General features: G+C 38.4%; 1 protein-coding gene across 1 annotated transcript in view; it reads right to left on the minus strand.

The window, feature by feature from the left end:
• LOC105429274 (uncharacterized) overlaps positions 1–17175 on the minus strand; it is a 124564-nt gene that overhangs the window by 75517 nt on the left and 31872 nt on the right. Inside the window, exon 2 of the mRNA XM_089079855.1 lies at positions 11186–11315. Within this exon, the coding sequence (XP_088935981.1) occupies positions 11186–11284 (99 nt within the window). The 5' untranslated portion in view covers positions 11285–11315. The remainder of the gene's footprint in view (positions 1–11185; positions 11316–17175) is intronic.

Raw genomic sequence — 17175 nt, forward strand, 5'->3', positions numbered from 1 at the left:
TTTCGAAAATTTGAGAATCCCTGAACCCCTTCAGGTTTTTACCTGAAGGATACGCATGCGCTGCGACCGACAGATGTTTCCTCCTCGCCAACTGTTGCGCTTCGCGATCGGGAGAAGCGAGAGGCGAGGCCGCATCTGATTTACCAAAAGAAAAAAAAAAAAAGAAAAGGAAAGAAACGAAAGAAAAAGGAGAAAAGCGGGAAACTCCATTGCCCACCTATCCTGCGTCAAATCATGCAAGTCTCTTTTTTTGGTTGAAGTATCTTTGAAGTGATGTCCAGTCAGGTGGGGGCGATCCACTCTTATCCAAACCACATAAGTGCAGCCCTTATATCGTTAGGGTTGATCGAGTCTCCGATAAAGCATCCTCGACACGCTCGCGATGAAATTAAAACTTATCGCATCCTCGCAATAATTATCTCCAAAAGTGTTCTCGACTTAACAAGGTTCGAAGTGACCAGACAACAGTCTACAAAAAAATGAATAAAAACATATAACCGCTTCTTCAAGTTTGTGATAAAATCAGAAAACGCATAAAACGATACGATGTATCGTAATCTACTAGTTGTCGCTTCGTCCGAATTATTAAAAAAATCGACTCAACACGCGAAACTTCTTACATCAAATTTAATTTTTTCCTCAAGACACTATTTTTTTCTTTTTTTTTTTTTTAAGAAATGTATAATTTTTAAATCAGAAATATATAATTTTTATTCTCTAAATTAATATTTCTATTATCGCTCTATTCTATTAACTTTGTTTTCACTGATGATACATTAAAAACTACTCAAGCTCAAGAAAATATTGCTTTAAGGACGCTCGTATCTTTCTAGTCTCTGTCGAGGTGCTAAACGCGAAACCCGTCCGTATGTCCGACGTGACCTCCGTTCCCCCCCCCCCCGCAGGAAGCCATAAGTTCGGAGGAATCGGCGGCCACCACCTGCCTGATTACGTCGCGAACCCCGATGATCGCGCAATTCGCATGTACGTCGCGCGTTGTACGTCGCTACGAGATTTATCGTGCTTGCGGTTAGGGCCGACGGACGGGTCCTTCTTGCAGCGGCTTATTAAGCGGCGGTAAACCGCGCGGCGGAGATCCACGCCGATCTCGGAACCGGTCACGACGCGCGCGTATATCAGCAGCGCACCTCTCGGCATCACCTGCCGGTCGGTTTCGCCCCCCCCCCCCTTTCCCCCTCGCTCGCTTCATCTGATCCTCCTGCAACGGGTACCCACATACGAACGGACACCTTCTCCTTACCTCTTTCGTGGCCCGGATCGCGCTATCCTCGTGCTCTTTTCCGCGCTATGCTCCTTTTTTTTCACGATTGGCCGCTTGACGACGTGAATTCGTTCGTTTTCAAGCGACGAATATCAATTTTAGGAAAGTCTAATAAGACTTGTTGGAGCGTCAACGTCAAATCACTTGGCGTAAATCAAAATTATCAAGAATAAAAAACTGATACGTTACACCCCCCCACGATCTCGCCGTAGTTTCCTTCAGGAGTAACGCAGAGATGCTCGCGAACACTTTTTTCCAAATTGACTTCGATGGCGAAGCTTTTAGAGGCATATTTCCGTTTTTTTTTTTGCTGTTCCACGAATGACATGCAGCTGAGGCTTCTCGAGTTTTTTGGAAATTAAGTAGCGTGATCGTCTATTTTTTTCGCTAATATATAAGTAATGTGCACAGCCAGTGATTATTATGCACATTTCGCAAAAAATCGCAATAATCTGTTTTTTCCTTCCCGGCGATATTCTCCTCATTCCCTCGCAAAAATATCACGAGCCAGCTTACAGTCACGAGCCTCGTGCCTGCCGGGCCTGTCCTTCTTTCTCGCTTTTTTTTCTTCTTAATCCTCGTCGTCCTCTCCATTCGCTCGCCGATAGGCTTACACGCCGTTCAAATCTCAGTCCTCGTCGAGGGGGAGGCGATTGCTTAACGACGCCAACCACCTGCCCCGAGAAGAGGAACACGTGCTGCTACTACGAGGCAGCTGCAACCCAGAGGACGACGGATATATCGTCAGTACGAAGCTTAAGCTGTTCGAGGTGTTGAGAGCACAAAGCTAAAGGACAAATCAGACGGATGTACTTTGCTTATCATCTTGGCCATATAATTTTTAATCTTATATATTCTATGATTTTGAAAAAAATATTCAGGAAGATCATAAATAAAATCTATCTTTTCTGCTCTATAATATCTAATACATGTCTGATTTTGTCTGAATTATATTTGCGGGCGATCCGATTGTAGAACGCTAAACAGGATTTCTCTAGTAACATTAATAATATGTTTTTATATGCAACACTGAAATAAAAAAAATTTATAATTAAGTACCATTTTTTTGTTTTTTTTTTTTACGAACAATTTAATGATTACCGTAAAAAAAAATCTTTGTTTCTAAAAGTTTGATAAAGAAATATATTATTCATAAGAACTGCCCGGGGGATACGGAAATTAAATTTATTCGTCCACGCGGAAAATGCTGCGTCAAAGATAATATCTCACGTCCCATGAGATTTATCTGGCAAGATTAGAGACTAACGCAGCAGATGGCAAGCTGAACGCGTGGCTGAAGCCACCATAGGATTTTTATCTCCATTGGAGATGTAAAGGAAAATTATAGAAAATTAATTTCGGTGTGCTATTCCAATAATCTGTTCATTATTATTTATCTTCTTATCGCTTAATAAAGTATGATACATTTAAATTATGAATCAAAAGCAAATAATGATTATTAATCTTTTTTGTTCTTAGTTCTAGTTTTATCAACAGTTATTTATGTTTTGTAATTGTATACTTTTTGTACACTGAGAAAAAAATGCTGTTGAATCGAAAAATGCTGTTGAAACAGCATTAGTCTAATTGGAAATAATTTTGTTAATTCAATAACATTATTAATGAAACGAAGATCTTGATTATTAAAACAAGAGCATAATATACTGTTTCATAATGTCATTGAATTAACAAAATTATTTCCAATTAAACTATGCTCTTATTAAACTATGCTGATTCAACAGCATTTTTTTTCTCAGTGTATCGATTAACATTTCAATTTTGTTTATGTATATCAATTCGTTATTAATTAATTACACTGGAAATAATTAAGAGCGTTCTTCATATATTTCAGAAAACTTATTCTAAATATTATAAAAAAAAAATCTCTCTTTAAAATAGATTATTATGAAAAAAAAAAATTGCTTTCAGCAAAATTTTCAAATGTCATCGTACATGAAGATTCACGTGACACGTGACTACACTAATGATTTTTTTCCCGCTCTTTTTTTCAGTGCCCGAGTTTCTCCTTATTTCGCTAGCGTTGATAACGGTATTGTATCTGACCCCGAGAGAGAAATCAACGAAAACAGAAGCCCTGAAGAGGAGACGCGGAAATGAGGATCGCTTTACGAGCACACGGTGCTCGAGAATGGACGAGTAGGAAGAAGGTCGACCAAACTGCACAGCTGCCCTTAGGCACGTGCAGCGCGCCGCTACCTGAGCGATTCTCTCGCATTTCCCGCTCTCGTCGAGCTACCTGAAGAGCGAGCGGGTCAGCGAGCTAGTTTTCCTCAATAGACAGGAAGAAAAGCGCGAGTGATGTGCATGCGTGTCGGAGCGAACGAGTCGAACCATTTATCGTTGTCGTTCATAGTTTTCATAGCGGAGAGGATTATTAACACGGAACTTGACGAGGTATCATTACAAAACGGGCTTCATGTTAAATTTACTATATTATGAGCTCGATAGTACGGTAACAAGCAAGTAATTAATTATTCTTGCGTCTTCCCCTGTGTGTATATAATTAAAAAAAAAAAAATGTCCTCTGAAAAGAAGTTGAGACTATCGCATTTTAAAGTATAATAAAATGCTAAAGTTTGGTTGATAGCCAAATAATATTTAGCAATAATATTTGTTTAACGAAATTCTATTGTATATATACGTATATATACGCATTGCATAAACATGATATTGTTTTAATATTGTTAACAAATACACGTATGACCTATTTTTTAAACTGAAATTTGACAATTTTTCTAGACAAAAATTCAACATTAATAATCCCTTGTTAGGACAAAAAAATACTTTATAAATTCGTTTAGCTACTGAATAATAACAATTTGTAAATTTCTAATGAAAACATGTAAATTTAATTTTCGGAACATGCACAAATGAATCTAACGTTTCTCACGATCGTTGGTTCTCAACGTAATTCTTTTTCGCTGATAATTTAGTGGCCTCAATAAATGTTATTGGAATTTGTCGAAAAAAACAAGAATTCGAATTGATTCTAATGAAGTATATTCGTTATCGTATAATGGAGTCTTGAGAGCACCGGGAGATCAAGAGATCCTAATTTCCTTCTCCATGCGATGTTTGGCTTCTCGAAAGGCATAATTGCGGCCAAGGGTCATCGCTGATGGATCTGTACAATTTGAAATTGACGATAATCTCGTACTCATACACCGCGTAATACACGTTCCCGATTGATAATCCGATAATCAGCCTTTATCTCCTTAAATGGATCATCTTTCGCGTGCGCTTAAATCCTCGCTCCATAAGTGGACAATTATTAAGAACTCGAAGACGTCATTCATCTGCGATTAATTAAAGAAGAAAACGTGACGAGGAGATTACAAGGTTCGACACAATACTTGCAATTAGGGGAACCACTTATTTACTATAATAACAGCACGAGATTGTTAAGAGCAGGATTTAGTTAAAAAAAAAAAAAAAAAAAAAAAAAAATTGTATTCTTGTAACGAGTAATAAGAATAGTCTCTATTATTCTCTAATATTTTAAATCAGATATTCCTCCATCGTGCGACTCGCGCACGAATCGTTAGAATTTCTCCCGATCGACGAAAGAATGATGGACAAGTACCGCACCGGATACAACGATATTATGGAACAAAGGCTCCTATTGGCCCCGCTCGCGATTAAGGATGGCCACGAGGTCCCGGCGCGGATGCGGATACTACGAAGCCCGCATGTTAATAGTCACCGGAAGCTCTTAACCATTTGTCTATTTCGCCGCGAGGCATGGCTCGCCGCGCCGTTCGTGCTCGCTCCGATTTGCCCTCATTATACGAACGATCAAATGATATAATGAACGATTTAGCCTCTTGAGCCTTATCAGAGAGCCTCTCTGATGGTAGCCTGTCATGTCGGACCGTATAAATTCGATAATTACAAAGTTTGGAATGATTGCCACGGGATTGTAGAGACTTATCAAACTGTGATCGAGACGATCAATTCTTTAGATCTCTCTAAGAAGAAGATACACTTTTCAACCACGATACGTTACGTGAAACAAAGAAATATTGCCTGTACACGTTCACGGAAAATACATATTTGTGCGATAGTCTCTATGTCTCTTTGGAGTGATCTTGTCAAGATTTTTGATGGCCATTTTTCCAATATTTAAGTAAAATTTCGCAAACCTTTAATGAATTTTAATATTTTCTTGTTCAAATATTCGATATCGTTACAATTTCGACAATGTTATAATTGTTACCTTAAAATTCTTTAAATAGTATTCGATAATTTTGAAAATTATTGGAAAATGTTCCATTAAGACTCCTTCTTCTCTTGATAAAGAAAAAATGAATTTTAGTTTTCATTTATTTCAAGCATGTATAAGGTCTTATTGATTTTTTATTTTTAAATTATGTTATATTTTCTTCTCAAATATATTTATTACATTATAATTCATAAAAAAAAAAACGTACATGTATATGAAGGATGTGTAAATGTGAATGTTTATGGTATATTGAGGTCGGATCCGTAGATTTATCAATCTACGGATCTAAATCAAAATGACTCTTCAAGTCAATTACCTCTATAGAATCATGAACTTTTTCTCTGAAAAATTTCATCTTTGATGAAGATATTAGCTCCACACGTGTCACAACCATGAAACTATGAAGAAAGAAAGACACGTTAAGGCTGAAACCTGCATTACCAGTATCGAAGCAAGAAACTGCCTGTTGTCGGTAACATATGCAATAAAGATAGCACAGTTTACAAGATAATCGTTCTTTATGAAAACTATAGATGACATTAAGGATATTTACACAATTATCCAAAATAATGCAAATCACTATTTAATAATTATTATGTAATATAGTGTTAAAAATGTTTTATAAACAATTCTAGATTAAAATTAATTTCAAACATTTGTATAATTGCGCATTCAGAAAAACGTACGTAAAGTCAAGCAATCAAGAAATGAATAAAAAATATTTATATTTATTGTAAAAATAATGTTCATCGCGACGATATAAAGTGAATATCAAATTAGTCATTAAACTTAAACTTTATTTTTAAGCTAGTAGTTGTAAAATTACATTACGATAAATAAATAAATATCTTCGTAAAAAATATCTTTAAATATCTTCGTGAAAAAATCATCGTTAAAAATATTTGTTATTGTTTCTATTGTTTTTTAGATTCTCAGGGAAACGTTATAGCATTTAATATTTTTCATACAAATACGAATATTTCTAATTTAAAATCGTCCATTTAAAATAAGAGAAATTAAAACTTTTACAAAGACCGATTATCTCGTGGAAAATGCCACTAGTCGAAGGATAATTTTGCACGATACGCGTAAGAGACAACGCGATTGCAGCGCGCTTATTCTGAGAAAAGCCATTATGCAATTCAACGCGGCACAGTAATTTCGTATACAGCGTCTCGCGTAAAATGTTCCAGTCTCCGGAATGTGACTGCAAATTGGACACCTCGATGCTCGCATTACGGTACATCCGTGACACGCGAATCATCCCGACGGGTGTTCTCGAAAAAGCGGTCAATAAGCTCGAGGATAATCAGCACCGTAATGCCATAATCATCACGAATAATTGACGAGGCAGCGACGAGACGGAAAAAAATTAACGAAAAAAAATATTGTTTCCGTAAGGAAGAGAGAAATATTGCAAAAGACAGATATTTTATGTCTTACAAGCTTCATTCTTCCATTTGCCACATTGCCTATAACGAATAGAGTTTAATATTTATAATTTAACTAATCCTTTCGTCTTCATTGGGAAATAGTAAAAAATAATTATTGTAAATGTATTAATTTCTTTATTTTTTCCTCTCAGTAGTCATTCACTGTGAAAGTCTTTATTTTTCTTTATCGCGGGAAAGATGTGGCTGCGTTACGTCCCAATCCAAAAATTTTCTAGGATAGATCTTAAAATCTTGACTCTCTGATTAGAGATACCTCGCAAAGAGACGTCCTGAAGCGCAATATCAAACTAATGGTGGCTCGGTTTTAACTAATAACATTTCGCAAGATATTTCACAAGATATTTCTGTTTCAACTGTTCTCTCGAATGCTCTGTGGCCACGTAGAGGTCAGCGACCACAGTTGCAACGTTATCCGTTCCGCGTTGCCGGGCTATCGATCTGCACACAGGCGCCTTGACCGACCTCCGATGCATCACCACCAAGTGCAAGTGCAAGCAAAAGCTCCCTTTCTCCCTCTCTTTTTCTTTCTCTTTCTCCGCGTGCTTCTGGCACTATATCCGAGAGCGATCACGAAATAAGAGCGAAAGAAGTAAGAGGAAAGCAACAGGGGGAAGAGAAAGCCCGGGCGGGGCGATAGTTTATCGTTTTCGACGCGACGCAACTCGACGTGAAACGCCGTGAGTTTTACCTATGAATAAGAGATCCATCGGAATTTCTCGTATCTCATTCATCGATAAAAGTTCTAGCGTGTTGCAAGCGTGATTACTCATCGAAATGGGCATTCGGCCCGATCACGTGATCGCCGATGACACAAAGTTCAGCTGACGAGATTACGGCTGCCAGACGAGACCACATGTCACCTCTTCCTATCTCGATATCTTTTTACGAATTTTCAGCAAGACACTTTCGTCTAAACCCGACTCGATCTCGAGATTTCGAGAAATGTCAATAAGACGGGCGGGCGCGTCAAGTACAAACATGAGATATATGGGAGATATATGAGACATATTTGGCAAAAAAAATTTACCGAGTTATCTGTCAATATTTTCCAATCGGTCATTCGCTCCGTGATTTGCCCGATCATTATGATTTTAACTTCCTGTCCCTGCGAAGTAAACATCGCGTGATGGCGGGGCAATGACACCCAATCGCCCGGTTATCGATTCGCCGAACCTTCGTCGCGAAAACGACCAAGTGCAAGTGGATATGCTCGCGCACTTCTGACTACTCATCCATCTTTCACTGACTAGACTCGATTCTCGAGTGTCCGTTTCGCCGTGCCGTCGGCTTCGTAGAAAGGTTCAAGGTTACTCGTCACGGTTTCACTTTCAGCGAATACTTTTACTCCTCGAGGACGAGGCGTCGCGTTCGCAATCGAATAATACAGCCGCGACTGTAATTAAGATTCATTCCGATTTATCAGGAAGATCGCGGATGTCTTTGAGATATAACTCGTACGAGGAATCACTCTGTTTTTAAATCGCGCTAAATCAGGCTGGGTCGTTGATCCTTGGACAAAATTATTGTCATTGGTATTCATTCAAGAGTGTCATTGAAAAATTATCACAAAAGATATTTGCAATCCAAATTGACAATCGCTCTAAATTCGAAATGAATGAAGAAGCACACGAAGAGAAGAACAGTTTTTGCTGACAAATCTAAAAATTTGACCAGATACAGGTCTGAAAATAATTTTATTGGACCATCAAAATTATTATAGAACAATAGTAATTCTGCAAAAATTATTAATCTTGTAGCAATCAATTTAAACGTCATTTTGAAAACCTGACAAAATTATTTTCTAGATCTAACCAAAATTTTAGATTTGCCAGCAAAAATGTTCTTTTCATGTTAACAAAACATCATTATTTGTTAAATTTGGCGTATACACCGTTCTTCCAATTTCGTTTTTTCTCGAACGAAATTCAGTTGTAACTCTGAAAATACAACCGCCACGCTCGAGAAGACGTATAAACTCGTCTGTATGCAAAATAGGAAGTACTCAACAGGTACCTCGGGGAACCCGAAGAAAAAAAAAACAGACCTACTGTATACACACAAGTTGTTAATATAAAAGTTTTTAAGACAAGGTAATATGACAAAAATTTGTTTCAAGTTCCTGAAAATCTCATTGCGGCAAATAACAAGAAAAAGATATTGTTTTAAAAAAGAAATATCCGAGAATATCTTGTCTTGTTTCTGCGGATTAATCTAAAAATTTCTCTATCGCTCCGAAAAGAAAGCTAAGCAAGGAACTTTTCACGAAGTGAATGCCCGAACTTTTATCGCTTGAAAAACTAACAACAAAGCGAATTCCCGAACTTCCTAATGATGTTCCGCGAATGTTCCTGTGCGGCGCATTGTCTGGTAAAATCGTGCCTGCAAGCGCGCTGAAAGTCGCTAACACAACTAACAACGTAACAGAGGATCCGTCGAGGGGAAGGCGATTATCCGCGATTTAATGAAATTAGAGACAACCGCGGGGCCTTTAGGCCGCGAGCCTTTAGGCAGGAAGTGCTAAAAGCAAGAATGAACGATGGTCTACTCTCTGAACAAAGTTCGCGTTGCGATCACTCGGACGTATCAATTGTCGACAATTCCGCCATTTCTACGACCATTGCGGAAATCACGGTCCAGAGAGACATGTAAATAGTAATTCAAATATATGGAAAGAACAGTTTTTACCAAATTTACTATCTAAAAATTTAATAATACAGAAAATAATTTTTTCAGGCCATCAAAATAATTATGTAGAATATTTAATATTTATGATGATAATATTACAAAAATTTTTTATATTTTTTCTAGCAATCAGTTTGAACATCCTGCACAATTACTTTGATAATCCAGTAAAATTATTTTTGCATTTTGTATCTGGTCAGATTGTTAGACATTTTAGCAAAATTATTCTTTCTATGCATTTCTGAAATAAAAAGCCTGTGACAAAAAATTATGGCTAAAAATTGTGGCTACTAAAAACTTTTACAATTACATTTTTAAACGTACAAAATATCGCTGTAAAGTATCATAAATGTAGTAGTAAATAAATGTATCGTTGTAAACGTTGAAATGTTAAACTGTCGTATTGCTGGCTATTGCAGATATAAATAACAATCGAATGATTTCGTCCATCGTCCATAAAATTTCTGTTTTTCTGACGTAATTAATGACACGATAATTTAATATAATTTAATATAAGGTTATTGATAATTCACACGCGTACGTATTTTATTACGTAAAATTGCGATCCGCTTACTGTCGACATATTCTCACAGTCTCAGAACGAAGTTGACTACTTAAGATCCCACAGGCGTAGGAACACATGATGCGCAAGGCACAGACGGAGACGCACGTGCACGTTCCTTTTCAAGGAAGTAAACTCGCGTCAGCGGTTTCTCGTGCGAGCTACTAGCGAATCATTTAGACCACGCGCCAATTGACACCAATTGAGAAGCGCGTACTCAAGAGAGGCAGTTAGTCAGCTGTCTCTTCATTGGATCGCCTCGCCTTTCAAAGTAATCAGATCGAAATTTCTAACAGCGTGTTTTCACACTTCGCTCTCCAAATATCTCTGCATCGGCGATACTTAGTCAAATATCAGTCAGTAAATTACATACCGCTGTTTTGTCACTTTATTTAACGTTTCGATTAATTATCAAATTAGATTCAATTTGATATATTTGCTTCATCGTGAGTATAGAGATTGCAATTAATCATCGCGGCCTAAGATCGTGCTATTTGTAATTATTCAAAGGTATACTTAGTTGACTCTACGTATCATATACAATTAATTGCCACAACATGCCGTCACAATATTTGCAATTTCGAGCAGCACTTAGCTATAATATATACGTGCTGTTTATGATTAATTGATAATATTACTGCCATATGCCGTCTGTGTTTACAAATGTTTCCATGCAGGGCATTTAACAATACGCGTGCTATTCATCATAACTTAATTAATATTACAGTTATAACGGTACAACAACAATTTTCCTATTATTATTATATGCACAAATCGTTCGTGAAAAAGTAAAATTTATTTTCTCAGTTTTCTTCGGAATAAATTCGAAACGCATAATATTTACGATTGCTTCACGGAGCGTTTAGCTGCCTACACGCTGTTAGCACAACGGCGGTTGTTCGCGGGTTCGTGACCGTAAAATGGCTAACGAAGAAACCACATGAAGAGAAGTATAAACTCACCACAGTCAGGCTGTCCAACTCGCCGAGCCACTCGTTCAGAAGCTGTTCAGGATCCGTCTCGTTGTCGCTGTCCTCGGCTTCTTCCTCATATCGCTCCATGGCGAGTCGGCAGTCCGTTGAATCGTTTTTCCTGCACAGAAAGATCAAACCGTTCAATTTTCTCTCGATATATTTCCATCGATACATTATTTTAAAATCTAAAATAAAACAACGAGGAAAGCGTATACAAGAAAGTCTCTTTACGCACATTAAATTTAATTTAATCGCGTTTGAAACCAAGTACGATCGCGAAATATTAAATCGGAGAAAATTAAAGCGACGAAATTTGGGAAAATAATAGGAGATTATATGATAAACGCGACGCTTTTATCGATACTGAATTTATTTTACGAAACGAAGAGATTTGATTTAAGCATTTTGGGAAATTTTTTTTTTTTTTTTTTCTTCAATATCACGCTCTGTCATTTGCAAATATCACACCCAATTGCTGAATATGAAAAAACTGTACAAGTTATATTGGAAATTATGAAAATTATAAAGACCGTTCCTGGTGTTATACAATTTTGCATATGTTGCCATACAGCGCCTTCGCTTTGCGCCGCGCGCAAGTATGTCATCGACAAATATGTACCGTCTACGTAATATAGCTTTGTTCGCTCGAGGGTAACTCGTGGTTACCAGCTGCGATGGCGCAGAAACGTTGACGAAACATTTAGTGGTGTCTCACGGGCCTTGGCCCGAAATTCTCATTAATAGAACCGCGGAACTGCGATCGTCGAAACGCGAGCGGCGTAAATGTCGCTTTGTCACAATTCCTTTTCATTAACTCGTATAATTGGATATACCCGTGCCGCAAATTGAAACGTGGAATTCCGCCTCGTTATTAATTAGTTAACTCCGGCGCGCGCGTTTGCGATCATCATTTTACTTAGTTCGATAAAACGTATCTTACTAAACATGGCACCAATTAAATGTAAAAGCCGTCCAATTAGGTAATAATAATAACGTAGTCAAATTTAACAGAGAGATATAATTACACAATCGTATATTAAAAGCGTAACAAATATCGATAAGATATTTCATAATTAAATTAAATGGAGAGTTTCGAAATAATTAATGACATGCGCAAATGTTGTAACAAAAAGTAAATACAAAATGTAGCTCATATAATAACAAAATAATATTTTGTTATTATTAATCGAAAATCAGATAGATTTTACAGTCCCCCAGCGGGAATATTATTTTCTACTGATCGCGATGCAAATCAGCAATGAAAAATGAGTTAAGGTGAAAGCGAGTGCATTCCAAGATTAAACACAACACAGCACTAAACATTAAGAATTAAGTCGTAATTACAGATGTAGTAACGAGACATTAGGCTAATTCGTCGCAGCGGTGCATCGCGGTCAAGTGCGCCATTATCCGGTAATGAAAATTAATTTAATTGTCGGATTGTCTCGAGAGAAATCAACTTATTGCATCGCGTCCTCTCTCTCTCTCTCTCTCTCTCTCTCTCTCTCTCTCTCTCTCTCTCTCTCTCTCTCCACTTCTGATGTTATTCCGATAAAATGCATCCCTGGTTGCTGCAGCCTGCACTTGCGCATAGATCGGCCCTCACGTGCATCGTAACGATTGCAGGTGGACAATATCGATTCCATTAATTCGATTCTCATTAGGCATCACTTCGAGTAGATGCACACGCGCGGTTGTTAATTATTTCAATACCGTCACGTCGCAATAATGCCACCATTTTCCTCCGCTGTCTCAATCGCCGAGGGACCTTCGGTGGCACAGTGAGCTCTTAGCTCAGCGGCATAGTTTCATGATTAGACAATCGTAGTTCCGCGACTAACCGATATCAATAAAAATTCCTGTCGCAAAATACATTTCCCGCAACGACGAAGCACTTGAGATATATATATATGTAGAGAGAACTTTATAAAAATCTTCTCATTGCAAAATGTTGTTACAAATGTGTTTGAAACGTTGATAATTATATTATTCCTCGCTGACAAACGCGAAGTAAAATAATCTTGATTTTTATCGAAGACTATAAAGAATGACATGGGGGAAGAAATGAGAAAAAAAATCATCCGCGGTAGTGGAATTCTCTTTTTGACGTGTTTGGCAATCACGCGGCGGAAAGTTCATGAAAAGACCAACGCTTTAAAGTTCTCGTGGTGACGCGTGTGGGAAAGTAACAGCAATCCGTGCGGGTCACTTTTAGATAGAGCAGAACACCCGCGGGTGTATACTCGGACCGAATGGCGCATCGCCGGACCGGATGGCTTTGCATAAACACGCCACACGCAGGTGCGGTGTAATCGTCTCGCGGTCGGGACGGAATAGCGTTGCATTCCATCGGAGTAGCGCGAAACTGCGCTGCTAATTGCGGCAGGGAGGAGGAGAGGGCGGGAGGAGAGGAGCGGGAGAGAGGAACGGGTTTACGGTGCACTGGACGAGGTGTCCTTGCAAGGTTTACGTCGCGATAGAACGAGCATAGCATCGCGGAACACGCACCGGCAAGGACGGAAAATGCGTGCGACGCATCGCGGGCGATGCAACTTTCTTGCCTCTTGTCGGGGCGAGCGTAGAAAATATCGCGCTCGCGACTGTTCCGCACGTTCTTATTCCGAAGGCATGTAAATGCTAATACGACTTGGTAATGACTTCCTCTTCTGATATAATATCTGAAGACCGCGATATATTGCCTAATTATTCTTGCTTCTTATTTATATAATGGAGAATGATGTAATAAGCCAAGCGAGAAATTTCTTTCGAGGAAGTATTGGAACATATTTATGCATAATAAAGCTTCAAGGATTTTTAAAAATTTGTCATCTGGATTTTTTAGAAAGTTAAGTCAATCATTTATATACGGGAGTGCAATAAGAAATTTAATATATTTTAGAATTCAATTTATCCATGTTTCGAGACCTGTCACAAATGTATGAAATAATAATAATGATAATAATATAAAAAGAAATACTAATGTACGGAAAATGCTGTTAAATAATTATTAAAAATTAAAACAATTTTTATTTTGCTATCTTTCAGAAAAATTAGGAAAATTCTAGAGGAAAATTTTAGAGAATCTAGGAAAATTCAAGAGAAAAGAAAAGGATCGAATAAAGTCGAAAAATTAAGAAAAAGAAGTGCGAGTAATAGAACAACGTGATACATTGTAACGACGGCCTAGAGTTGTGTGTGTGTGTGTGTGTGTGCGCGCGTGTGTGTATGTGTGTGTGAAACATAGACCGGGATATCGATTGCCCGATTAATAATGCAACGAGCAGACAAAGCTCTCCCGTTTCTCCAGCAGCGAGGACATAACCGATGTTACAGCTAGACACGGTTTGCGACGGCTTGTCTTTCAGCCGAAGAAACGGGGCTTCCTCGCATCGATAACGAGGCGCCTCTTCGGCTGTGCACGGTTCATCCCTCATGGCGACCTGAGAGTGATCGATCGCGTCAGAGCGGTAAACGCTTTATTCAGACTCCAATGAAGTCAATCATGAAACGACCGAATCTCTAACACACGCACGCACACTCCTCTTTCTCCTTCTCTCAACGTCATAACGATCCCGGGAAAAAGGTTACGAATCAATGGCTAATAACACCGACGATTATAGATATTCCGATTTCATCAGCGATAAAGTGATTCAGGTTAAAAAAGATAACTTCGGTACTAAGGATCCCACTAAAGTAACCAGATACGACGGCGTTATCAGCCGAGATATCACCGCAACGCTCGTCAGCCATGCCGCTAGTAGCTTGACTCGACACCGAGAACATTTATCGTCGAATTAGCGATATCTTCTCGCTCGCGAGGGGTCCAATGGATAGGAATGAGTTAGCAAAGATCCCTTCGTAAAATGAGTATACTCGAGATATCGCGAAGATCAACGGATGAGTTTCTTGGGAAAAGTGCCTCGGGAGCTTACGCGGGCGAGATAACAAGGAGCGAAAGAGACTGTCGTCGAATCGACGTGTGGCAACTTAATGGCAAACATGGGATGAATCGTAATCAAACTTACAGCAACAGCGACACAGAAACATATCGACATTGAGCGAGTTAAAAAATAGAGCCGATATCATGAAACTAAAATAACCGTTCGGCTTAAAGGTAAAAAGAAAATGTGATACGAAGAGATATGAAATATTTCGTCCTTCTATCTTTATTTACAAAGTGCGTTGATTCTTTTAACTGTATACGATAGAATGTCAAATTGAAGTTACAATTATTTGCAGTGATATATAATAATTAAAAGTTGTATATACATTATATTTGCAATAAAAAGTTAAATATTTTGAGGATTAATTTTACATATATATATGTGTAGTTTATTTAAAACTATCTGTGAATAAAACATATAATTAATGTAATCAATCTATCTAATTTCATGTTAACTCTAAGTCGCGAATTGATGCCGAATTCGATTCAGGCAGTAAAAATACGAGCTCGATGCTCGCGAGGAAGATTGCGAGCGTCTCGTGTTTCCCGTCGGCAATGGCGGAAGTCACTCTCGAGAAGGATGCACCATCTTTCCTCGAGCCTTATCTCCTCTTTCACGCAGGGTCCTCTCCGTGCAACGCCCCGATTCGATCGATCCTCACCTTCTAGCGTTCGCGTTCAGATCTGCCTTATGGAACACAAGCTCGTCCCGCCGCAAAGAAAAATTCCGCGGACACGGAAACGAGGGTAGGGAGAACCCGGAACGGTAGATTCACCGGATCTCCTTTCAGAAGGGTGCTCGAGGGGGAGGGGGGTGTCCGATGACTCACGTGTATACTCGAGGAAACCGACCTCCACCGATCATTCAAAAGTTTCTATGAAAAAGGATTCCTCGGCAGGCATATATGAAGCCCCGACAAACTGAAATCGTGAAATTAGAAAAGTGAAATAACACACAAAATACGCTAAATTCCCATTAAGTATCTTAGCAATTAAACTTCCAATTAAAATTATATTAGAGCAAGTTCACTTTATCTAAGATAAACTCTCTTTGTTTCCCTAAAGATAAATTTATTAAATCATTTTTAATTTCTAATAACTTAAAAACAATTATTTATATCACAAGATTGTCACTAAAGGAAAATTTATTATAAACTACCTCGCGTAGCTTATTATACTACTTTCAGTCGTTATTCAGGAAGCTTGCAGCTGCCTGAGACTTCACATGTGCGTCATCCCAGAATAAAACGAACGTCGACGACGCTATCGTTTTTATTCGACCAGCCAAATCAATAGCCGCTGCTCCAGAATAATGGTATAAGCATCATGCAGGCAGTTATATCATGTTAAATTATTCACTATCAACTCTTTACCGTCCAGACATGGAAACTTTTTCGACGTTTCGTTTTCTCAGCAAATACATACGTATAAGTTTGAGCGATGCATTAGGGGTACTACTTCGACGACGGTGCTCGACGGTTCGCTCGATAAGCACCGTCGTTGCCCATGGCGATGCTAAATAATACCCCAGCAGTTTCGTACCACCTTCGAGGAGCTACCGTGGTCCGCGTCGGGAGAGCAATTAAAGACAATTTGCACGGAGCGACGCGATTGTCCCGGCACGCGAGGCACGCGCCCGGAAATAGATATTAATCCTTCCGGATAGTTGCGTGTCGTCCGCAAGAAAAGGGATGCACGGTTCATCGGTAAATTAACAAATAATTTTGCTTTCATGATATCTATCTATTGGATTGTCGCGTGTAAAACGGCAGTCTCGGCGAGAAAATCAAGCACTTTATATAAATAATTTATTAAGAATTTTTTTATATCATTTTGATAATATTTTATTTTACATTATTTTAATATTGATTCTTTTTTTAATATGTTTACGAAAAAATATCTGATATTTATGTTGTATTTGAGAAAATACGCGATTTTTTTAAACATCCTGTATAGCAGCATCCCGACACAGTGATGGCATCTTTAATACGGTAATGCCATCTTTTACACAAACAACTGATATATCCAATATTTC

Source organism: Pogonomyrmex barbatus, unplaced genomic scaffold (genome assembly GCF_055798465.1).
Source record: "Pogonomyrmex barbatus isolate J1 unplaced genomic scaffold, ASM5579846v1 scaffold3, whole genome shotgun sequence".
Classification (NCBI taxonomy): domain Eukaryota; kingdom Metazoa; phylum Arthropoda; class Insecta; order Hymenoptera; family Formicidae; genus Pogonomyrmex; species Pogonomyrmex barbatus.